The sequence below is a fragment of the Aulonocara sp. 'chitande type north' Nkhata Bay genome, linkage group LG20 (genome assembly GCF_057382095.1).
Source record: "Aulonocara sp. 'chitande type north' Nkhata Bay isolate Kocher_YH1m ecotype deep benthic linkage group LG20, A_spYH_male_GT1.1, whole genome shotgun sequence".
NCBI classification, from domain to species: Eukaryota; Metazoa; Chordata; class Actinopteri; order Cichliformes; family Cichlidae; genus Aulonocara; species Aulonocara sp. 'chitande type north' Nkhata Bay.
Genome location: NC_141363.1, coordinates 37,101,340 through 37,125,255, shown reverse-complemented (window position 1 = coordinate 37,125,255; position 23,916 = coordinate 37,101,340). Strand labels below are relative to the sequence as shown.

General features: G+C 39.0%; 2 protein-coding genes across 3 annotated transcripts; one reads left to right on the top strand and one right to left on the bottom strand.

Moving 5' to 3' along the window:
• Positions 1-2,755: 2,755 nt before the first annotated feature.
• Positions 2,756-11,660, top strand: trappc6b (trafficking protein particle complex subunit 6B). Its single transcript, XM_086277701.1, has 6 exons — positions 2,756-2,964; positions 3,042-3,109; positions 6,260-6,377; positions 6,894-6,977; positions 8,593-8,686; positions 10,226-11,660. Exons 1-6 carry the CDS (start codon positions 2,887-2,889, stop codon positions 10,255-10,257), a joined length of 474 nt encoding a protein of 157 aa, XP_086133827.1. The 5' UTR covers positions 2,756-2,886; the 3' UTR covers positions 10,258-11,660.
• Positions 11,661-12,631: 971 nt separating this feature from the next.
• LOC147306225 (beta-lactamase-like protein 1) lies at positions 12,632-23,390 on the bottom strand. 2 transcript variants are annotated; one of them, XM_086277727.1, is made up of 7 exons: positions 23,172-23,390; positions 22,840-22,980; positions 20,253-20,356; positions 20,011-20,168; positions 19,407-19,627; positions 17,517-17,622; positions 12,634-16,867 (listed from the first exon to the last, which is right to left on the bottom strand). In XM_086277727.1, exons 2-7 carry the CDS (start codon positions 22,943-22,945, stop codon positions 15,889-15,891), a joined length of 1,674 nt encoding a protein of 557 aa, XP_086133853.1. In that variant the 5' UTR covers positions 22,946-22,980; positions 23,172-23,390; the 3' UTR covers positions 12,634-15,888. The 2 variants fall into 2 exon arrangements, with proteins under 2 accessions (XP_086133854.1, XP_086133853.1); XM_086277728.1 differs by lacking the exon at positions 23,172-23,390 and having other exon boundaries at positions 12,632-16,867; positions 22,840-22,958.
• Positions 23,391-23,916: the final 526 nt, after the last annotated feature.

Sequence of the window (23,916 nt, the reverse complement as noted above, 5' to 3'; positions counted from 1 at the left end):
CATAAAGTTAAAAGATTACAACTAATAAAACAAGTTTTAAAAAGAGACTTTTCCATTTGATTACATTTTATATGATGGATTATGCAGGAAAAGTAGAATTGGGCTGAAAGATCTATTCAGGTTGTAAATCATGTTTTTAAAAAGTAACTAAGTAACTAATTACTTTATAAAATAAGTAATCAGTAAAGTATTACTTTTTGGGGGAAGTAATCAGTAATTAGTTACTGATTACTTTTTTCAAGTAACTTGACCAACACTGTAATTATAATACCAATACATAAATTTTAGACTGATAAGAATGACATAATGCCCATCTACATAACCATGCAACATGTTCATGCACATCTAACACACATACATTTGTCCTTTGTGGGGTTTTTGTTGTTATTGTTTTTATTTCATTTTCCAATTGCCGTCTTTCTGTGAATCTGTTTCTTGTTTTATGTTCTACAATAATAATAATTAAAAAAAAAAAAAAAAAAAAAAACTAATGTAAGTTCAAAGGTCTTTGCTTGTATTGCTTTGCTGATAGTATGTTATTTGCCATAAGGTGTTCAGAGTTATTGATACCAGTGTAACCAGAGAGGAGAATGTATATTTTAAGTATATAACTTTCTACAGGGCTGAATATAACATCATTATGTAAAGGTCCAGATTCTCTGTGCTTTATCTGCAGATGATGTGCAGCACTTCTAACATCACACAAAGCAAAGGTTACTATCACACTGTTCTTGAAGTGCTGGGTGTGTTCATCTTCCGGGGCAGGACCATGGCAGAAATCTGAAAAAGACTTCCCTCTGAGGCAGCTCCTCGTGAAGCGTCCTGCTTGATCCCTGCAATGAGCTTCAGTCCGCCTGATGTTTTTGAAATGATGTCTCAGTGGGCCAACAGAACATCTGGCACAGGACAGCTGTCTGATGTTCTCCCTCACACTCCCTCACCCAGGGTGAATGTATCTGTTGATAACAGTGTGGACTAATGTGGATCCTGTGATTAAATGAAAAGAACAACTTACACTTCTATGAAACCTTCTGCTGCTGTGTTTTCAAATCTAACATTTTATTTAAAGTTTCCAGAATACCAGAGTTCTTTGTCAGTGTAATGGATCTAAAATGGTTTAAATGTTCAGTTTCATATCATTGTCCGTCTTATGTCAAAATCTCAAAGGACATAATTTAATTTCCAGATAATTCTGATATTAACAGGAACTCTGGGCCTCTGTGGAGTGTGGAGCTGATGCCATCGCTGTCTAAAATAGGATAACAAAAACTATGCAGTGCTGAATCATTCAGACATTCAGAGAGTAACACGGGTGATTATCATTGCCAACTAGCTTTTAACAAGACTCTAACACAATGCATTTCATTTAGCCTCTGAACCCTGGATTCAAAATGACAACCTTCAGTTGATCTATCATTTAAGCTTTCCTACTATAAACAAATACGATGGGATAAATTGGAGGTCAAATAGATAAGAAGGGGCTCGGCCATGTAATGATTTAAAAACAAGGAGTACAACTTTAAATTGGATCCTGTAAGTAACAGGAATCAGGTGTAGAGATTCCAACGCTGGGGTGCTCATTCTGTTTTGTACCAGTTAGCAGACAAGCAGCTGCATTTTGGACCAACTGGAGACTGTAAGCATGTTCCAAACCAAAGTGCAGAGCAATGAATTAGTCCAGTCTGCAAGTAATGAACAGATGAATAGTGGACCAAGATAAAGACATACCTTCCAGCTATGGCCTTATCTTGGCTAGCTGTCTCAGATGGAAAAAGCCAGATTGGACTACTGGATTCACCTACCTACACAGTTTAAAGGAACCCTCTTTTTTAATATTTGTCTGACAATAAGAAGATAAGGGGCCCAGAGCACAGTCAATGTGTTTACTAAAGGAGTTGGCAAAAATGACAATTTCTGTTTTGTTTCCATTTAATTTAAATGTTTTTAAAAACAACATTCACAGTTTAACGTCTTCAAGGTAACATAATAACAGCTGAAGTGAGTCTGTGCCTGTTTTTAAAAGCAGATACATCTGCAAGTCATCTGCAAAATAGTGAAATAAATAAGTTATACTATGAAAAAATAGACCACAATGGCAACATAAACAGTGTAAACAAGGCTGGAACCAAACTTGAGCCTTGAGGTACATCATAATTAAGAGGGGCTATTTTTGAGCTGTAGGGACCACTGTTCACATAAAAAGTCCTTCCAGATAAGAGGGCAGCAGGGCTGCCAGAATCCAGAGTTAAGAGAATAACGTTAAAAACCCTCAAACGTCAACAGTAATTCATTGACTTGAGCAGCACTGTGCCACTAAATGAACATGTTGTCATTTCCTATTGTAGGCTGACAAGGCATGTGATAAGTGCTACATCTGAATACCTGTTAATGACAAATACATTCATTTCTTGAAAAATCTACTTCACTCAGTTTATTATGTGACTGATTTCAAAGTAATTTTTCCCCATGCTGCAAAGCTGCAGATATTTATTTCAGTATTATTCGTATAGCAACTTACAACCAGTAACAAGCAGCAATTGGTGACAGTGGGAAGAAAAAACAGACAGCACTATTTTTTCCAAAGATGAAGTAACATATTTAATCTAGTACACCTTACACACATGTCCTAACACTTAGATGAATATCACTAATTATAACAATACTGGGGAGAATAATAATATTTACTGCCAGATAACACTCCGGGCCAGCAGGTGGCGGTAATAGACTAGCGGCATGTTTATTTTCCTCAAGAGCAACAAGGAAGCAGAAGTAGTTGTTTATGCTAAATGTTTGTAGCTGTTCGACTTTATGTGAAGGGATATGATTCCTGGTCTTACACTGATTTAACCACTGACAACGTCGTTAGCTGGCTCTAGAGCAGGAAGAATGGCAGACGAAGCTCCTTTCCAGTTATTACACAGCGAGGTGATACAGTACATTTACAAGTCAGCAGAAGGAGAGACGGTAAGAAGCTCTCAGTAGGAGTTTAATGACCTATTTGGTGTTGTTGTTAATGTTTCTGTCTTTTACCCTGTATTTAGGAGAGTGGGAGAAATGTCACTAAATTGGAGAATATTGGATTCCGAGTGGGCCAAGGGCTGATAGAGAGGTAATAACCTTGACTGCTGCAAACATGCATGCCGTTTACTTCGAAAAATCAAAGCACTACATGTACAAAGCCTGATTTACAACATGGATTCCCATTCAGAAAATGCAATCGAAATGCACAGCTGTAGGTGGGTGGCCATTAATGAACCATTAATGTACCATTAATGAACACAACAACAACAAAAAAAAAAAAAACCCCAGAGTCTCTGGGGTTCAGGTCAGTCGAGTCGGCTGGGCCAGTCAGGAAACAATATTACACTCGTGGTGTTGTCGTTAGAGCACCAGGGTCTTTAAGGTCAACTTCATGATTTATCGGTCAAAAGTTGCGAAAGAAAAATGTATGAAGACTTAAAATATCATGTGGCATTTAACACTTTATTGCCGAAAATATTTGGTCATAAACCACATATGAACATGAGGGATATCCCATTCTTAATCCATACGGTTTAATGATGGTGTTGACCCACTCTATGCAATTATAACAGCTTCAGTTCTTCTGGGAAGGCTTTAGAAACCCATTCCACGAAGCTCTCAAAGCACTGTTCTTGAGCTGATCTGAAGGCCACATGAAGTTTGGAGGTCTGTAACGACTGACGTTGGCAGCCTCTGCTCATTATGCGCCTTGCCATTCACTGCTCTGTGAGTTTATGTGGCCGAACACTTTGTGGCTGTGTTGTTGTTGTTCCCTGCGCTTCTACTTTTTCTAATATCACTAACAGTTGAATGTGGAATAGTTAGCAACGAGGAAATTTCATGACAGGTGGCATCCTATCATGTTATCAGGCTGGAATTGAGAGATCCTGAGAGAGAAATGTTTGTAGAAGCAGTCTGTATGCCTGGGTGCTTGATTTTATATACATGTGGTTAGAACACTTGAAGTCAGTGATTTGAACAGGTGAGTGAATACGATTGGTAATGTAGCGCATAGGAATTCTAAATATCACTTTGGATATTTTTGTTACTTTGGACTAGGGATGGGTGATATATTGAATATACTCAGTATTAAGCTGTCTGCATGTAATTCACCATGACATCCCACACGTTGCAAATGCGTCATTAAGCCTCTACATCACATTTTTGTGTATGTTATAAGCACAAAAGAACACCTTTTTAATTTCAATTGTTTTATTTTCTCTCGTGAATTCTTGCTTGATGTACTTTTTTGTTGCTGTGATCAGCAGTTTTCTAAAATACTCAAACCAGCCCCTCTGGCACCAAGAACTGTGCCACATTCAATGTCAGTTTTCTTCCCCATTTCTGTGCCCAGTTTCAGTTTGAGTTGGTGCCATTATATTGGCTGATTAGATACTTACCCTAATGAGCGGTTGAACTATTAAAATATGTTAATGTTAATAGTTATGTTAATATGTTAAAACTGTTAAAATAAAAATTTTAATTCATTCAGATTTTTTTGTATTCAAAGTAGAAACAAATATATTGAATGGTCGATTTGAATGAGTATACCAGTGCAATTTTAGGTACTATATGGTTGAAAATAACTTTTATTTTTGGAGGTTATTTAGACATATATTGTGTATCATGATATTGGATTTTCCTCAAATCACCCAGCCCTACTTTAGACCAGGATCAGAGTCAAACTTCATAAAATGTCTTTGTTTGCCAACACTTGGGAAATTATGTATAGGCATTCTAAATATCACTTTGAAATACCACATCATATTTGATCTAGGATTTCTCTTTTACGTTTTACATTTGCTTTTCTTTCAAGTTGACCCCAACATGTGTTAAATGTTTAAAGAAAGAGAAAGAGCTGCCTAGTTGATAGACATCACATTATGACCCACCACCTAATATTGTGTTGGTCCCCCACACAATATTAGGTGTGGGGGACCAACACAGGGGAAGTAAACACTGAATAAACTTGTCTGCTTTCGCCATCTCACCTCATTATGAAGATGATAAAATGGTGAGTACAAATCTCTGAAGAGCATATAAGATGCCGCCCAAAATTGGTTCTGTTCATCTGGACATAGTGTTTTCAGTGGGAGAAACATTTTGTCATTTTTGTCCTCCTCCTAGCCCCCACGCTCCAACAGGCCGCAGAGAACGGGGGTGTGAGAAGACTCCAAACCTCCCATTTTGTCACTTAGATGAAACGTTTTGTCACTTGGATGAGTGACGAAACTTTTCTCCCACTGAAATGGGAGAAATGTTCATATGTCCAGATGAACAGAACCAATTTTTGGGGATTTACTTACCTGGATGATTGTGCATGCATCAAAGCATAAAATATGGTAAAACATTGTTGCAAATAACAAAAAGGTTACTGCTGCACCAAATCATTAATCTGATGATTTTAGCACACGCAGTCCCTGATGAAGTGCGCACAGTTTGTGCTTCACTCAACAAACTGCACAAATAATGTATTCCTACAGCAGAGAATCTGTGTTGTGCGTCAAACTTCTGAATTTTGAATTCTGAATGGCAATTTTCTGTTGCCATAGTGATTTAGCAGGTAAAAAGAGAGGCACTTTCACTCAGATTTGACAGTCTCAAGTCATTATTCTGGCTTCATAGTATATCTGTCGGATCTCAGTCCACATCCTCCATTTCTTACTGCAGGGCAACTACACTAAGACTTTGTCATAAAACACTGTCACCTGTTAATGAAATCCAAATACATTTTTTAAATTCTGATTATAAGGAGTTCCTTTACTGTTGTCTGTTAGGGAACTTTATGACAAGTGTTGTTAAATGTGCTGATCATTTGTTAAGATGTTTCCATTTTTGTAAGCACGTTTTTGCATGTACATGTTGCCTCAGATGATTAAAAATCAAGGTAATCCTGGATTTGTGAGTAAATAGTTCACATCATATAGCGTCAGTAGGGAGTTTGTCAGGATCACCTTTAATGGGACAGTCACCACAAGGGGTTTATTACGTATTGCACTCCCTGAACTGATGAGAGGCAAAACTCAAAAAAAAAAACAACTCCAGTTGTCTTCTTTTCAAGCTCTCAAAACTACCCTGTACCTGTCTGAACACTTACACAGACAGCATAGTGTTTATGGGTCATGTGCACAGTTATACTAGGCGCATTCTCCTTAAATGCATCTTACAGCGAGCAGACCGTTGAAAGTCAATGAATGATGTCCTAGTTTAATTTACCCATCTCTTTGTTTCCCTCTAGATTGACTAAAGACACAGCACGGTTTAAGGATGAGCTGGACATTATGAAGTTTATCTGTAAAGACTTCTGGACCTGTGTATTCAAGAAGCAAATCGACAACCTTCGAACCAATCACCAGGTCACTGGGAAGTCTGTTTTCTCTTCTTTTAATCCTGTTTTTTATTAATGTAGCCTCTGACAAATCTAAATGATGGTAAATGGACTGATTCTTATATAGCGCTTTCCTATTCTCCTGGAGTACTCAAAGCGCTCTATACAACATGCCTCATTCACCCAATCATACAAGCACTTCTAAACTCAAGTGCAACTAATAAGCATTCACACACATTCACGCTCCGATGAATGCATCGGAGGGCAATTTGGGGTTAGTATCTTGCCCAAGGATATTTGGCATGCAGACTGGAGGAGCCAGGAATTGAACCACATACCTTCCAGTCAGTCGCTGATCTGCTCTACCACCTGAGCCACAGCCACCCAAATGATAATTCCTTTTTGTCATCCATAATATATTTGTAATATATAAATGCCAGTACTGTGATATTTTGCCTTACTTCCTGTCAGATTGATTGTTTGTTGTTCTGCTGATGTGTGTCATTGCTGATGTCATATATCATCATATGATCATGTGTTTTAGGGCATCTATGTTCTGCAGGACAATAAGTTTGGATTACTGAGTCATCTGTCAGTGGGAAAACAATACTTGGAACATGCCCCAAAGGTGCTTTTTTTCTTTTACTGGTCTGTTTTAAAAGACTTTCTCTGCTTCTCAAACTGTCTCTTTTACTGAGACATCATGTACATGCACAGTAGCACATCATACCATCAGAGGTGAGCAGCATGAGTCCTGAAAGACACTGACACCAAAAGAGAGAATCTGTAAGAAAAGTGTGCGCTATGTGCACAAAGTAAGACAATTATGTTGAATAAAGGCTGGATTATAAAATTAAACTCATTTAATTTCACTTCTTATAACATGTCACAGTAGAGGCAATAGAGAGCAGGCAGAGAACATCCTTCAACATGGGCAGTAAAATAATTCAGTCAGTCAGTGGTGGTAAGTTTACTGTACTTTTGCTTTGCTGTGGTCTGGCCCACAGCAGCATCAGAGCTGGTGAAAGTAACAGACTGAATAAACTTACTAGCAAGGCTGGCTCTGTGACTGATGGCAAACTGGACAGCCTTTTCAAACTGTGGTGAAAAGGAGGTCAGTCAACAAACTGTTAACCAGTATGGATGGATCCTGACCAGCTTCTGCACCACTTACTTGACAGACAGCAGAACACTTTGTCTAACAGACTGATTCAGTTCTGATGATGCCACATGGACAGGTTCAGATTACTTTTAGTTCTCCTTTATCATAAACCTTCCAATTAGCAGTTTGTTTGTTTTTTCTTTTGCCAGTGAGACAAGACACCATAGATCGAATGAAATGTAGGAACGCCTGACTTCCCTTCTTATCAAGGTTTACTGATTTTTTTAAAAAAAAAAGGAGAACTGATGAGTTTCAGAACAGAGAATTGCTTGTTTTTTATCTGTGTATAAATGGCTAAACATGATAAGTTGTATCCGTTTTACATGAGTGCTGTTGTGACAGATGTGATTAATGCTGCAATCACATTGTTTACCTACATTCGGTCTCAGTCTTCCTGTCGTTCAGTACTGAGTATCAAATGCTCATTCACTCTTTGTTAACAGTTTATTTGCTTAGAATATAGCTTGAACCAGTGCCACAGGCCACAGTATTTACAGCCTGTAGTTCTTGATGGAAATGGCTATAGTGAACGTGGACTTTCCAAGCAGAGAGGACCAAGGCTGAGATATAGGAGTGGAAGGATTGGATTATACCTTATACAGAAGGTGCAGTGTGAAACAGATTCAATTCAATTCAGTTTTATTTATATAGCGCCAAGTGACAACTACAGTTGCCTCATGGCGCTTTATATTGTAAGATAAATACCTTACAATAATAATTAAATGCTGTGTTAAGATTACATGGACAGTCACCCACACTAATTATTTTTCCTGACATCTGAGCTGAGTACTAAATCAGACAAAATGTCTGAGACATCAGACAGAAGCTCTGATTGAGGCCCAGGTGGAGCATAGAAACATACAAATGAAACTGGTTTTTGAGTTTTCCAGCTATGGTGGATGAGGCTAAGCAAATTAAAACTGAATTAAAACTGTCTGGCTCTTTGGTTGAATAACCAGCTGGAGTAGAAGATAACTGTTCAAGGAACTGATAAGAGTAAAGGTGTTCATATACTGTGACCCTGTTTTATATGTGAGACCATTCACTGTCATCATATGAAGTAACTGTTTTCCTCCTGCAGTATCTGGCCTTCACATGTGGTTTGGTGAGAGGAGCTCTATCCAATCTGGGAGTGAAGAGTATTGTGACTTCTGAGGTGTCTGTCATGCCTTCATGTAAGGATTTAGTCATTCAAAAATCTTTTTAAAGAGCATTTATCAGTCATCTCCAAACTGAGGTTTGGGGGTTTGTTTTATTTGCTGAATCAATTCCATTAAAATGCCATTGAGTGGTTCAGAAAGAGAAGTTTGTGTTGCCCATGCACATGATTGAAATATGCCTCAGATATTTTAAATGGAGAATACTTGTGTGATTTTTACATGACTCTGGATTAAAGTAAGGTATAGTTTTTGGTTTTTATGGGCAGAGTCACAGGTGTGAATAGTGTTGCTGAGGTGAAGAGCATGTCAGACAGGATTGTGAGTTTGAAGCTAGAAGTCAAAGTGGTGATATTGAATGTAGTTAGTGTGTAGGTAGGTAGAGAGGGTACCAGTGTGGGAGAGAGTGGTGAAATGTGTGTAGCTAGGCAGCATCAGATGGTAGTCTGGAAGATGTCTGGAAATCATGAACAGGAAACAAGTGAAGGCAGAGGTGACAGATGGATGCAAGGTGGGGCTGGGATTTAGGCTACGTTCACACTGCAGGCAAAAGCGCATCAAATCCGATTTATTTTTTTTTGACCCTATGCGACCCATATCCGATCATGGTATGACAGTGTGAACGGCACAAATCCGATATTTTCAAATCCGATCTGGGTCACTTTCGTATGTGGTACTGAATCCGATACATATCCGATGTTTTAGAAAGCGAGGCTGTGTGAATGGTCATGTCGCATTAAATCCGTCTTTTACGTCACTGACTTGTGTCAGTGACGTAAAAGACGGATGTAGTTAGATAATGGATGTAGTTAGATAATGTAGTTAGATAATGTCAATGATAATTGACAGACGGCAATTATCAGCGCCGGAGAAGACATCGTGAACGCTTCCTGGCCATCCAGCAGATGTCAGTGAAACTGTTTGGAAGACAATGTTGGAGAAACGTGAACATTTTATTTGTACTGCATAATCTGCAGATTCTGACAGAAATCTGCAACTATCCTTTGAAGCACTGCTCCTCTCTAAAACAGCAATAAGGATAATTATTAGGTTATCTACATTATTATGTAAATAACAAAATAACTTAAAGCAAAAAATTGGGAAACATAAAGTCCGAAGTCTTTATATTAAGGGCCATCAGTCAAACAATATTATTTGCTCTGGGTCTAAACAGAGCGCATTTTGTGTGACGCCTTCTTTTATGCATGCGGGCCGCTCTGAGCGTTCACACTAGAGCGAGTTTGCTGTCACATTTTATTTGTAGTGTGAACAAGCAGACAAAAAAATCGGATTTGATCAATTGAGCATTAAGACCTGCAGTGTGAACGTAGCATTAGTAGTGTAGATTATTGCACATGAAATAGTACACTGATGTTTAAGTTTGAGTGAAAGATTAATCAAATAGCTGTTTGTTTTAGTCTTTTTCACCACTGTAGCAAACATGTCTACTCATATAGTGCAACTTAAATTGAACTAAACTAGGAAAAAATGAAAAGCCAATGTGAGTTTCTTCTTTTTGTGTCAGCTAACACGAAAAATGTCTTTCTGCCTTTGCAGGTAAATTCCAGGTGATGATCCAGAAAGCGTAGGAGGTTACACACTCAAGCTGCACTCTTCCCTGGTGTCATATTGCCTTATCTGTTAGAAAGGGAAATGCCATCCGTACTACTCAGTGAGAATTTCTCTCGGCACTGCAGGGATTACAGTAGGGACTGGCAAAGGTTTCTATGGCTTAAGCTCTGGATGGCTGCAAACATCTGTATCCTGCTGACACACTGTCATTATCATGAGTGGAAAAGTACAGTCCAGTGACATTAACATTTTGTCTGCTAACATTTATATTAACATAATCCCTTTTGAAGTAAAGTCTCACTAAATGAACATTTGGCTTAATATCAGAAAAGAAGTGTTTGCCACCACCTACTGTCACATCTAGTTTAGTAGCATTTTCACTATAAAGACAAACAAACCTACAGTGCTTCACAAATTTAAAAGACAGAACCGCCAAAAATTTGATTATTAGGGAAGTCACAAACTGAATTTATGTTTTTTACACCCAAATCGAAGCCAGCACTAAACTTTTTCTGAGAACTTACTAAAACTCATTTTTGGTTCATGATTGCCAGTAAATATCTCTAATTTCTGAATCTTATTCAATAAGAATATTATATTATTATAGAATATTATAATACATTTTAAAATTCTCGAGTAACAATAATCACATTTTTTTTCACTTTTTTTTTATGACACTATCATCAGTTTAATAAGTATTATATGGTTTTGATTAAAGAGCTTGTACATACTGGCAGGTTAACCATTTTGGTATCTGTGAGGTAAAGCGTATACTGGGTGGTGCTGTAATAAACGTGTTAAGATGTCTATATTTATAATCATCACTAACTTGTGTATTGTTCCACCCCTGCCTCCGCACCAAAATGAGCAGATTATTAAAACAGAGGAAATGTGGCGCCCTTTAGCAGGTTGATGAACATTGCTTGCAAGAAATCCATGCCTAAGAAAGCAACTTAGGCTACATCTACATGAACACAGGTATTTTTTTTAAATGGCACAAACAGTCTCAAGTGTTTTTGAGAATGTGCCAAAGCAGCAGGTGGTGATATAACCCTAGTTTTGAAGAAATCCCACAACAAAGAAGAGATAATGGAAAACACGTTTGATGTTACAAGACAAATATTCATTTTCTTTGCCAACATGTAAATGTAGAAATGTAGTTTTTGAAAATGTTCACCCTGGCAGAAGTTTTTACTGATCGAAAATGCTGTGTATGTGTACGGACGTAGCCTCATTTATATATTGATGGCTAATATGACCAAACACAGTTTGATATCATGAATAAGTACGTTTGCAGTGATGAAGAGCAACATTCCTGTCGAAGCGTGAAAAAGTGTGATTTATTTTCTTTGCATCAAAGTTGTATGTTCTACCCTTCAGGTGCTTCCTTCACTTGCAATAAATTTAAGCATGAAAACAATTTCTGAATGGTTCCTTTTCCACACTTTGATCGTTTACTATTCTGTCAAACACATTTCAGAAATGACAAGACCACAATACCAAACAAAGATAATTTATCTGAATTTCAGGAGTGGGGCCACACCTCAGACACGCTCCTTCAGGTTCTCCATCTACGTGCTGTTTGTAATCTTTTTTTATGCAAACACCCATCAGCATCTAATGATTTGTGCTCACCATGGGCCCCTCGTCCCTCATACCATCAGACGAAAACCTCTACTGCTCAATTTCATCAAATTCCCTCCAGGCACTTCAAGAAACCAAAACACTTCTCTTCTAAATGACATGATCAGGCTTCAGAGAGACCGAACATTACCGGCCATCCTGGGGAACCTGTTGGGAATCATTCTACATCTATTCACCCCATCAGAACTCCTCTCTGCTCCATCCAGTTATAGAGTGGCTCAGGTCGCTCGCCATCTCAGCGAAATTATAATTTCAGAACCTCCATTAGGGGAGAATCACCCACAAGCAAAAGCTCCCGGCATAGATCCACACTCGCTTTCCCTGAAACTGGCCGATCCACCTCAGTGCCAGGCTATGAAGACACAATGCTGTTTCCACGCTTCAGTCATGTCTCCTGAAAATATTCTTCCCTTAAGGATATAGATTGGACTGGACTTTACCTCACCGATGAGTCCTAACACTAGAATTACTGACTTTTTTATTTTCTGGTGCAAGTCCCAAGGTGTTATTCACCCCTGCTGAGATTTTCACAGGTCGTCAGCTCAATTCTCCTACTGCTTTTGTTGTGCAAACCACAGCTCAGATCCAAGGCAGGCCAAACCTCTGTGTTATAACCTTCAGAAATGCCTGCCGTGTCTATACAAAATATCCCACACATTGACTGACCTGCAAATATGAAAGACACACATTCACAATATATAGAAACACAAATCTGTTTTATTTATTAAAAAAAGTGTGAAAACAGAATGAAAAGTTCTGTGACATGAGTGACATTGATATTTCTGGTGCCAGTAATCACAGAGACAATGCCCTGAGAAAGATTCATTTCTATTATGCAACACCTTCGATTTGATGACAAGGACATGCAGGCAGAACGGGTGAAAACAGACAAACTTGTGACAATCTCCGACATCTGGACAAGCTTCAACAAGAACTGTGCTAAGAGTTTCACTCCAGGAGAACACATGACCATAGATGAACAGCTGTTCCCTACCAAGGTTTGTTGTCCATTCACACAACCAAGCAATGTTCCCTCTAATTTTCCATGTGTCTGAGCAAACACACAAACTCCCTGAGCGATCCCTTGGACCACTGTGAGCGACATCAGACGTGTGCACTGTGGTCACGGCAGCATCGAATCCATCCTAGTTACATGGTCTATTAAAATAATCAAATTACAGCATTTACATTTATGTTAGACTACTTTTAATTAACTGCTTTAGCCCACTTACAATGAAAATGTAAAACAAAAATGTAGTCATTGACCTGTGTAGTATGTCAACACTATTGGAAGTAAAAATAACTTGAACTCAAATTTTGAAAACACAACTTTATTCTTTTTTCTTTTCTTTTTTTTTTTTTTAAATAAAGCTCTGACTTGTATTATGAGTCTGAGTCTGTGGTCTGGGAGAGAGTCCTGTAACTCTGTCTGCAAAATACAGTATATAATGACCAATGCTGGGCAATTAATTATATAGTTACTTCTTCAAAAAAGTACCTCAGTTTGGCAAACAACAAAGTTTTTTGCAGCTATTTTTTTTAAAATAAACATTTCAAACTATTTACAGCACAATCAGGTGTTCTGCATCAAATTTGATGCCACACAAATTATTAATGCCACTCCAAGAATAATTTCTGTCCACATAAAGGAGAACAACAGCCTGGTACCTGCAGGCCTGACAACAGCAGATGTATCACTGCTGTAACACCTGTAACATTCAGCAGTGGCCTCATTGTTCTGACACACAACAAAACTATTGACTACACTACACACTAACTACATAAGATTTGCGCTAAACGTCGCAAGTCTCTCACGTCTCAAAACACCGCCGTCACTCCTACAACTTCCCCCCGTTTCTTAACAACTTGCCATATCATTTTTTGATTGGTCGACATGGTACTTTTTTCGACCAATAGGAAAGGGTGGGTTTTTTTGGTTTTGTTTTTGCTCACAGGCAGAGAGCGCTTTCGAGCGTTTCTTCTCGCAGTAAATATAAACAACGATAGTATTCAGGAAGAAAACCAAACATTGCATATATTTTTATTATAACTCTGGTTTTACGTGGCCTATCAACACAATTTAAAAACTGGTATAAAGTCCACACTTTCTCCGTCAATTGTTCCGTCGGTCCTGCTCACATCTCCAACGGTTTACACGTTGTCATTAACGTGGCTTCACTCCACATCAGCCACGCCGCTTTGCTAGCTAAAGCACCGGTGTCGACACATAAGGACGCTGTCATAGCCTGTCAACGACGTTGATTAGCTGCGTATGTGAATCGCATTATTGGCTGGACTATGGGATAAGGTGGCATCGTTCTAATCCCATACGGGAGCAGCCAGTCACTTACTGACTAACACTGCAAAACAGAATTGTTGAAATTTTAATTTCAATTCAGGTTAGATATTTTTTGTGCGCAACGCAGATTTTCTGTGCGCAGAGACCGTGCCAGCAGTGCGCAATTGCGCACGTGCGCAGCTTAGAGGGAACATTGCAACCAAGCCAGACAAATTTGGGATCAAGTTCTGGATGGCCACGGATTTGGAGACCAAATATGTCTCCAATGCATCTCCTTACTTGGGAAAGGACCCCAGTCGTCAGAAGGGAGAGAGGCTGGCAGAGAACGTGGTCATGAAACTGATGCAGCCGTTTTTGGTTGATGGGAGAAACGTCACAACGGACAATTTCTTTACTTCACTGTGGCAGAGACTGCTGCAGCGCAAAACAACGTTACTGGGCACAGTGAATAAAGTACTGTTTCTGTGTGACTCCTCCCATCCTGCTGCACCTGAACCAGCTAACTGGCACTCTGATTCATTTTCTCGTACTTAACATGAACAGTTTTGAGGTAATTCAGTCATCAATATATAAGGACAGAGATAGGATTACATCACAGATGAGCAGGATGGACAGAATTAAAAAAATGAGTACATCAGAGGGACAGCTCAGGTTGAACAGTTTGTAATCCGTGAAGTGAAAGTTGTTTGGTTTATTTTTTCAAGTACAGACTCTGTGCTGTTTAAGGTTTTCAGAGTGAAGATTAAGCACAGAAATAATTCAAACACAATGTACCTACAAATTTGATTTGAGGTCAGGTGTCCTATTTTATAGTAATGCTTTTAGAACAGACGCACACACTCTCTCTCTCTCCTTGCAGAGGTCCGAGGAATTTTCTGAGGATGCTGATGCTATTTTCTGGAGAACTGATTGGTCATTAGGTGGTCATTTCATACCTGCTGATCACTAATCTGGAGCAGGTTTGGTTCACAGCACAAGTTACGACTTGTAGGACGACTTACCCTGGAAAGAAGTGATCCAGCTTTGTACTACAGAAAGCTCAGGGTTAGACCTGAAGTTGTCTGGGTTAAGCTAAAATCCTACTTAGTAATACAGGCCTCTGATGACTTAGCTGTGTCTTAGTTTTTCTTATTAAATTAAAAAACACCCTTGGGTTTTTTTTTTTTAACCTTGTTTGTGTTCACGTGTTGTCATGTTGTGGCTGATAAATTTTGAAATCTTTTTCCCAAATCTTCAGGGGGTTAGTAAATGTGGAAAACTTGCATGTACGTATATTTATGTTTTCACTTCATAAAACATCATGCTTACAGGGAAAAAAATCAGACTACAAAATCAGATTTATTTATTCTCTTGCCACTTTATCATAGACACATATTTACTTTTTTCCCCTAGGATCTGGATAAAAAGTGATGCTGCAACACTGCAGGACCAAAAACTATGCACAATAATGAAACTTTGCTTTTCTTGTGCCAACAATTTGGTAAAAGGATGATTTTCAGAAATAAATGTAAATATACAAAACTAAATCAATATTACTAACAGAGGATTACCAGTGAATAATATTAAAACACAGCCTGGATTGATGATTTTAGATTTGCACAAGAGAGTCTTGACACTGCCTACACAGCCAAAAACAGTTTTTCACAGCATATTTCCTTGATACAGTTCACAGTTTTAGTAATGGACTTGTTTAAAGGTGCAGTCTTTATGAGGTAAAGTATGGTCTGCCAGCTATCCTCATCATCCTATATGTATTGAGTCCAGGGCAGTCAAACCCTGGTGCCACACCTTTCTTGTTGAAAAGGTAAAAATTGAAAAGCTGTCTGTCCTGTGCCTCCAGGGAGACTGAGATATTATTTACTTTCAATTTGCAAGGGTATGGTCTCTCAAACACCACCCTAAAAACCCTGTCCTGCAGATAATCCAGCCTAATAATTTGATACTTAGATGGGACAGTTGTGTCAACCTGTGGTCCACACTGCTGCATGAGCAGCACACCATCTGAATCTGCCTTGATCTCATAGAATGTCATATTCCTGTAAGTGTAAAATCCCACATATGGAGCTGGGTCAGGTGGTGCTCTGACAGGTTGTTGAGCTTCCCTGAAAACATTCTCAAGTGCTGGGATTAGGTAGCTATATGCCTGGCTCACAAGGTCTTTGTCTGTTGGCCGAACTCCTGCCATCAAGATTACCAATCCCAGCTTGAGCCGAGGTACAAGGGAGAGGGTAGCAGCAAATCCATCCAGGTCACCATCCTTTCTCACCACGCTGTAGCCAAACTGTTCACTTATTTCCCATGGTGTGCCAGTGAAGTTGGCAAAGTAACCTCTGTGGCATTGGATGATCGGGGTCATCATTGTGTTCAGGGTGTCTTGGCGGAGCAGAATGACATCATATGTACCAAGAAGAGTCATCATAAGTTTGGCCATGTCTGCTGCTGTGGAATACATCTGACCTGCAGGCCGGTACCAGCCAAGGTCGTAAAGGGGAGCTTGCTTTCCATTGCTGTACACGCCCACAGCCATTTTCCTCTGAATTGCTGGTGTAAAATTAAAACCAGTGTCCTCCATTCTGAGCCGCTTCAAAATGTTGTCTGAAACCCAGCTCTCAAAGTCAGTGCCAGTCACATTCTGGGCCAAGATGTTGGCTAATAAAGGAAAAGCAACATTGCTGTAGTGGCATCTGGGGGAAAAGAAAAAATCATCTTACAGATGTTGGCAAATCCTCTTTGGGTACAGAGTACTTAAAAAAAATACTAGACTATTATAGTCTGTATACTAGGTATAGCAGTGTTTCCCAACCTTTTGGAACCACGGCACATATTTCACATTAAAAAATTAAAAAATCACACGGCACACAACCAAACAAAAATATCACAAAAAGCATATTGATCTTTTTCCCCCACGCACCAGGTAGAGCGAAATTGGCTCAGTTTGTCCCCAGTATGCCTTTTTTTCTTTCTTTTGACCACCTACTCATGCTAAGGCCTTCAGATTTCTTTTCAAATATTTATCTACTGCAATTATGTGCTACATCATCTCACAGCATGACTATTATGTAATTTCTTCTTCTGTTTTACTGGCAGTTTGCAACCTATTTAATCGGAGCATTTGGTTATACTGCCCTCTAGTTGAAGAGAATGTAATTGTTCTGCCCATTTCTCATGCCAATGACTTAGAGTACTACTCAGGTGGGACCAGATCATCTTCCACTGCGCACCTATGTGCCGCTGCACAGTGGTTGGGAAACACTGGGGTATATGTCCCCAATTTTCAAACATATCAAAGAAATGAAGCTTTATATATACTGACAAAGAAATAAGGTAACTTACCTAGTTCCTGGATCTGCTACAAGGACGTCATCCTGTAACAAATTAAGGGCTTCCTGTGTGTCTCCACTCCAAAGGAGATTAGTTGACCTTAATCTTCTTGGTAAACCTGTACAAATGTCAAACCTTATTGAATAAGGTATTTTGTTCATGACTTTATGCTTTAGTAAAGTGATTCATGAAACTATTTCACCAAACTTTGTATATGAAACCTTCACTTGACCTAAACATTTTATAAAAAATACTTTTTCTCAGGTGGGCTCTGTAGGCCTTCTACCCTATAATATATATCACCTTAAAGCAACTATTGATGTAAAGAAATGCCATATAATTCCAGGAGAATTTAAATTAAAAGCTCACTGACTATGCACATTTATTTCTTGTGGTAGGGTTTTTGTCAGTAATCACATGATTAAGTGATCGCTCACATACTGGATATTAGTTTTAAATTTCTTTAGCTCTACACATTTACTGAGGCACTCATAACGATTGAGAGCGCTATTGATCAGTCACCTCTGTAAGACCTTTAGCTCACTATTAAAGATCGGTCTTTTACTCTGCCTCCTGTGACTTGCACTTATGTCCCTGTAAAACCATGACATTGCCTTTCCTTCATCATTTGTCTAGCAGCTTTTGTTGTGGCGTGCTGCAGTGGGTTGCAGGCATGTGCTTACTTTATGAATTATATTGTGTCAGACCTATATTGATCGTTACTGTTTATCTATGACGTAATAGGAGTACCCATCAGAAGGGCATCATCCTCACCTATATTGGGAAAAGTTTATCTCTCTGTCAAAAATGATCCCATTATTTGTTCAAGTAGCTTATTATTCCTTCCCATCCATCAGTTTTTGGACAGCTTATCCAATTCAGGGTAGTCACAGATCCCAGCTCCTGTAATGCATGAGGCAAGGTGCACCTTGGATATTTTGCCAGTTTAATGCAGGGCCAACACACAGAGACAGACAACCATGAACTGACAAATTAGAATCACCAGTTAACCTCTTTAGAAAGTAAGAGGAAGTCAGAGACAATATATAAGACAGACTCCAACCAGCCTCGAGTCAGTTTCAAGCATTTTTATTGGGAAGTGATACTGCGAACCACTGCAACATATTGCCACCCTATCGCTGTTAATTCTTTAAAATTAATTGCACTTTAGCTATCATGTGAGTAGCGTATTGGTATCATCAGTCTGGTAAACTAGAAAATTCATAATTTCTTACATTTAAGAAACATTTCTTAAGCTTTTCTGAGATTTTTTTAAACCCAGACCAAGGTCTTTTCCTAAACCTAATAACCAGTTACCGAAAACAAAACCTGGAACACGATGTCATCTGGTTGAAACTGAGACACAATTATGTCACCACTACCCTGCGTGCTGCTTATTGCAGACTTTGTTGCTGACCACTCACAGCACTGTTGGCTGCAAGTCCTATTTCAACTGTGCATCCATGCAGCGCGTTATTTTATACATTTCAAGCACTATGTTGATCTCACTTTTATGGGAAATGTAGAATAACCAATTAACCTAACATGTATGTCTCTGGGAGGAAGCTGTTGGGTTAGGTGACCGTGGTAACCACGGCAACATTCTGCTATATAATGGTGGCATTCACTTTCTGATCTCTAATGGTCATTTTGAATTGGAAGCTGAACAATGAAAATAATAGTTTTTCATAATTATCAAACAAAGATGTTATTATTTTAGGACTTACAGTGAAGTTTCTGTAAGTGGATTATCTGTGTCCCTCCCAATGCGACTAGTCAGTCTTTGTGACACTGATGCTTCAGAGGTCTGGACTGGCTACACAGGCTCAACAGTTATTTGATTTGTGTTGCTTTAATGGATCAAGGATGACTGCCGTATATAAAAAATGGTTGTGGGGTTACCAGAGAGATGGCTGGACATCCTGCGCAGGGTGAGTGCAGGGGTGTTGATGCCCAGGGTCCTGACTGATGAGGATGCTGGTTGCCTGCTTTTACCCAGTGGGTTCTTGATAGTGAAGTTGTCTAAGTACTTCTCCAGAGGGTCATCCAAAGAGTCCACCAGACCATCCTCCCATAGTTTGTATAGCATCAACGTGGGGAAGATCTTAGAGAGGCTTGCAATTCTGTTGTCACAATAATGCAAGGAAGCACACCACAATAAAATGGTGCCATAAATAAATGCATCCTGGTTTAATGTATAATATTTCCACTGGACAGATTTGAGCATTTATCATACTTAATGGGTTAGTTGCACACATCACAGAAAGAAAGCTTGCCTTATGCAATTATGGTCTAATCCCAGCACCTCACATCAAATAGAAGAATCACACTGCTGGTTACAGCATGCATGGTAGTAATTATTTAAATTAAACTATTAGTATTATGAGAACCTTTTAGGACTCATTTAAACAAATTACCACTTCTTTTTTTCTTCATATGTCTTTTTCTTCATATGTTATGTTCTTATACCTCAGTACTATACCTTATGCAAAATAATACATCTCACCTGTACGCTGTGTACTCGTTGGGTGCAGGTGAGGAGGGGTGGCTCGTGTTCCTCTTGCCAAAGTTTCCATTCCATAGAATTGAGTCATTTAAAACCATGATTGCTGATATAGAAGGTAGCTTGGTGGTGTGAATTCTTGACCTCAAGAGTATATCTATCTGTTAAGAGAAGCTTTATTAAGACCAAAGGTAACATTTCAACAACATTTCAATATATACTCATTATTTCCAGAACAGATTTACTTTTTCTAATGCAATCCTCAGTGATGTGATGGGATGTTTGAGTGGCACAGGCTCCGGAAAGCGAGGACACATCTCTTCTGCTGTCACTTTTTTGGTGAATCCCTCTGTAAAAAGAGGTGCAAAGGCAGACTCATCATGTCTGAAACCTGAAGCCCTGTCCATCTGTGATAGCAGATCTTACAGTTGTAGGTTTACATATGTATCCTTTTATCATATTTATGTAGAAGGGCCCTTCAAAAAAACAAAAAAAAAAAACAAAAAACAAAAACATTTATCAAACATCAACATATCTAAAGATTCTGACCTCTAGGGGAATTTGTCAGTTCAGAAGAACTGCTTGTTGTATACTCCCACCTCCTCTATAACACACTGGACAATCTGAAGAGAAGTTTCAGCAACTTGGTTCCTTCAGCCTCGCTGTGGTCTCTGAACCAAGATATTGGCAACCGATCCGTTAAGTCTTGTAAGCTGCGAGGTGGCTCCATGGATCTGATTTGTTCGCTAGAACATCCCAAAGATACTCAACTGGATTGAGATCTGGGGAATCCAAAACCCAAGTCAACACCTCAGACTGCTTGTTGTGCTCCTCAAACCATTCTTGAACCACTTTTGCTTTGTGACAGGGTGCATTATCCTGTATTAGCATGTATGGCAGGACCTCAAGGCCACCTTCTTCCATTGCTCCAAGGTCCAGTTCTGATACTGCTGTGTCCATTGTTGTAGACCAGTCAGCGTAAGCACACTGACTGGTCTACAACTTTCCAGCCCCATGCTCCATAAACTGTGATGTTCTGGGTATTCTGATAGCTATCTATCAGAACCAGCATTAACATTATTTGCAATTTAAGCTACCCTGTCGGAGCGGGAACACCCCACACAAGCTGCAGTTTTGGAAATCCATTTTTTAGCCATCACAATACGGTCCTTGTCAGACCCACTTGAATCCTTACACTTAATCGTTTTTCCTGCTTCTAACACATCAACTTTGAGGACAAAATGTTCACTCTCTCTCTAATATATCCCACCCACTAACAGGATTCATGATGAAGACTTAATCAATGTTTTTGAATTCACCTGTCAGCGGTCAGAATGTTAGGCCTGACCAGTGTAAATTATCAACAGCGTCTGCTGGTGTTAGATTTGAGTATATGAAATCAAGCCATATTTATTTTACAAGTTATGTGAAAAGTAGCATTTTTCAATGACTGTTTCTTTAAAAACAAAAAAAGCTTTGATGACCCTTTAGGTAACAGTAAATGAATATCATGGTCTGTCTGTTTGGATGGTTGGTAGTTGACACACTTTTAATTGACTAGACCAAGGAACTGATCGTGGACTTCAGGAAGACCAGGAAACACTTGACCCCTGTTTCAATCCAGGGGGTCAGTGTTGACATTGTGGAGGACTATAAATACCTTGGAGTACACATTGACAATAAACTGGACTGGGCTAAAAACACCACAGCACTTTACAGGAAGGGCCAGAGTCGTCTCTATTTTTTGAGGCGACTGAGGTCCTTCAACATCTGCCAGAAAATGCTCAGGATTTTCTATGAGTCTGTTGTGGCCAGTGCGATCCTCTATGCTGTTGCATGCTGGGGGAGCAGGCTGAGGGTCGCAGATGCCAACAGACTTAATAAACTAATCCGTAAGGCCAGTAATGTTGTGGGGATGGAGCTGGACTCCCTCAAGGTGGTGTCGGAGAGGCGGATGCTGTCCAAGATAAAGACAATGTTGGATAACACCTCCCACCCACTCCATGACATGCTGGTCAGTCACAGGAGCACGTTCAGTGAGAGACTGAGATTACCGAAAAGCACCACTGAACGACACAGGAAATCATTCCTGCCTGTGGCCATCTCCCTGTACAACGCATCCACTTAACACACTGGTTACTGCTGCAACTACACGTTTCTTTTCCAGCTATTTATTTATGAGTGACTTATGTATATATATATATGTATATATTGTACTATTCTTAGTTAGCGTATTGTCTGTCTTGTCTTAATGTTGGTTTATGTTGGTTTATAATGGAGCACTGTAACAAAAAATAATTTCCCCCAGGGATCAATAAAGTATTCTGATTCTGATTGATTCTGATTCTGTTATGAAATATGAACATGTAATAATACAGTAATGGAAATACATTAATAATAAATGTTGTTTTAATAACAGGAGTGTTATGCAGTTTCTAATGTACTGAAGGGACACACTCTAACACGTATGTAATAAAAAACGGTTATTATATTCAGCGTGTACACATGAGCCCCAAAACAATCCCATTGTTCATTATTATGTAATGCTTTAATTCTCCTAGGGCCACAAAGTTATAAACCTGGATTGTTTCTTATATTACTTCAGTCCCAGTGTGTTTTACACCATCAGACACTACACTGCTATCTCTCCGCCTGAGTTAAAGTCTGCTTTAGCTCCTTGCTGATCCTACTGCTATTTCCAGCTTTGTGTAATCCTGCTGCAGCTCCTACATATAAGTACTTACACCAAGAGGATAAGAAGGCCCAGCTCACAGGTTAAAAAACACTACATCTCATGTGAGTGTAAGCCAATGATGGCTAGCAGCTCTTTACCTGTTTTCAGTTTTGGCTTTCTATATTGCCATATGAAGCAGCAGGTCATGACTACAGAGAGCAGAAAGAAGACAATCATGCCAAACATGGTCCATTTCACCTTCATCTTCTTTAATGGTTCTTACAGACAGCAGGCAAAGCCTATAAAAAAGTTGTACAAATGTTTTAGTGATTTTCTTTTTTTATCAGATATTGAATCCAACATAAAACTCATAGCTCAAATGCATGCTAGTATGTTTCATGCCATTTGAAAATTTAGTCTCATGTCTTTTTTGTGTTGTCATATAAAAATGTCCCTGAACATGAGTTGCATTAGAAATTGATTAGCTTACCAATGAAGTGAAAAGACGCCTTCCTCAGAAGCCCCTCATTATCTCTATGATATTCTTCATCATCAGACTAGAAAAATCCACCAATTATTTTCCTTAAGGTACACAGAAGAAAAGTCAGCAAGGCCGCTTGATCCTCTGTTGCTCATGAGCAGTTACTGGCCATCTACTACATGCACTTAATCCTGACTGTTATCCCGAGCTCCAGTAAGAGAGTGGAATCTATTCCTACTTTACCATGACGTCATAATCTACAGGGCTACACCACTAAACGTAAGGAAGGCTGTGGAATCGAAACCTCTTGAACCCTCACCCTCTGAACACTTCCTGTTGATTCTGCAAGAGAGCTATTTTCAGCAGCAACAATTTGAGTAAATTAAGTAGTCAGAACAATGTTGAAGAATTTGTATCATTTTTGCATTTTAAATAAAACACAAATCAGTGACTACAGCAACAAATAATTCAAATGTGAACGAAATGAATCAGAATGGTGCCTCTCCAAGCCACTAGAAGGCGCTGTGGACTTTAAATAAATGCTATTTACAGACAGACATATGTCTTTAATAGATATATGGCTAGATAGGCAGGCCTAACCTGTGCAAAGTGGGAACACTGTGTAAAATGTAAATATACATAGAAGCTACACCTTTCCGAGATGCTCTTCTTTTACTGTTGTCAATGAATCTAATTTGTCCCTAAGATTCTCCAGCTGTTTCTTTTTAGTACCATGTACTTTTCCAGCCTTTTG

Excerpts from the sequence above, each read along its gene's own strand:
- LOC147306225 (XM_086277727.1), bottom strand. The coding sequence starts at position 22,945 with ATGAAGGTGAAATGGACCATGTTTGGCATGATTGTCTTCTTTCTGCTC. Across the intron at positions 19,628-20,010 it reads AACGAGTACACAGCGTACAG|AATTGCAAGCCTCTCTAAGA; the intron begins GTGAGATGTATT and ends TTGTGACAACAG. Across the intron at positions 16,868-17,516 it reads GTAGCAGATCCAGGAACTAG|ATGCCACTACAGCAATGTTG; the intron begins GTAAGTTACCTT and ends CTTTTCCCCCAG.
- trappc6b (XM_086277701.1), top strand. The coding sequence starts at position 2,887 with ATGGCAGACGAAGCTCCTTTCCAGTTATTACACAGCGAGGTGATACAG. Across the intron at positions 3,110-6,259 it reads GGCCAAGGGCTGATAGAGAG|ATTGACTAAAGACACAGCAC; the intron begins GTAATAACCTTG and ends GTTTCCCTCTAG. Across the intron at positions 6,978-8,592 it reads ACTTGGAACATGCCCCAAAG|TATCTGGCCTTCACATGTGG; the intron begins GTGCTTTTTTTC and ends TTCCTCCTGCAG.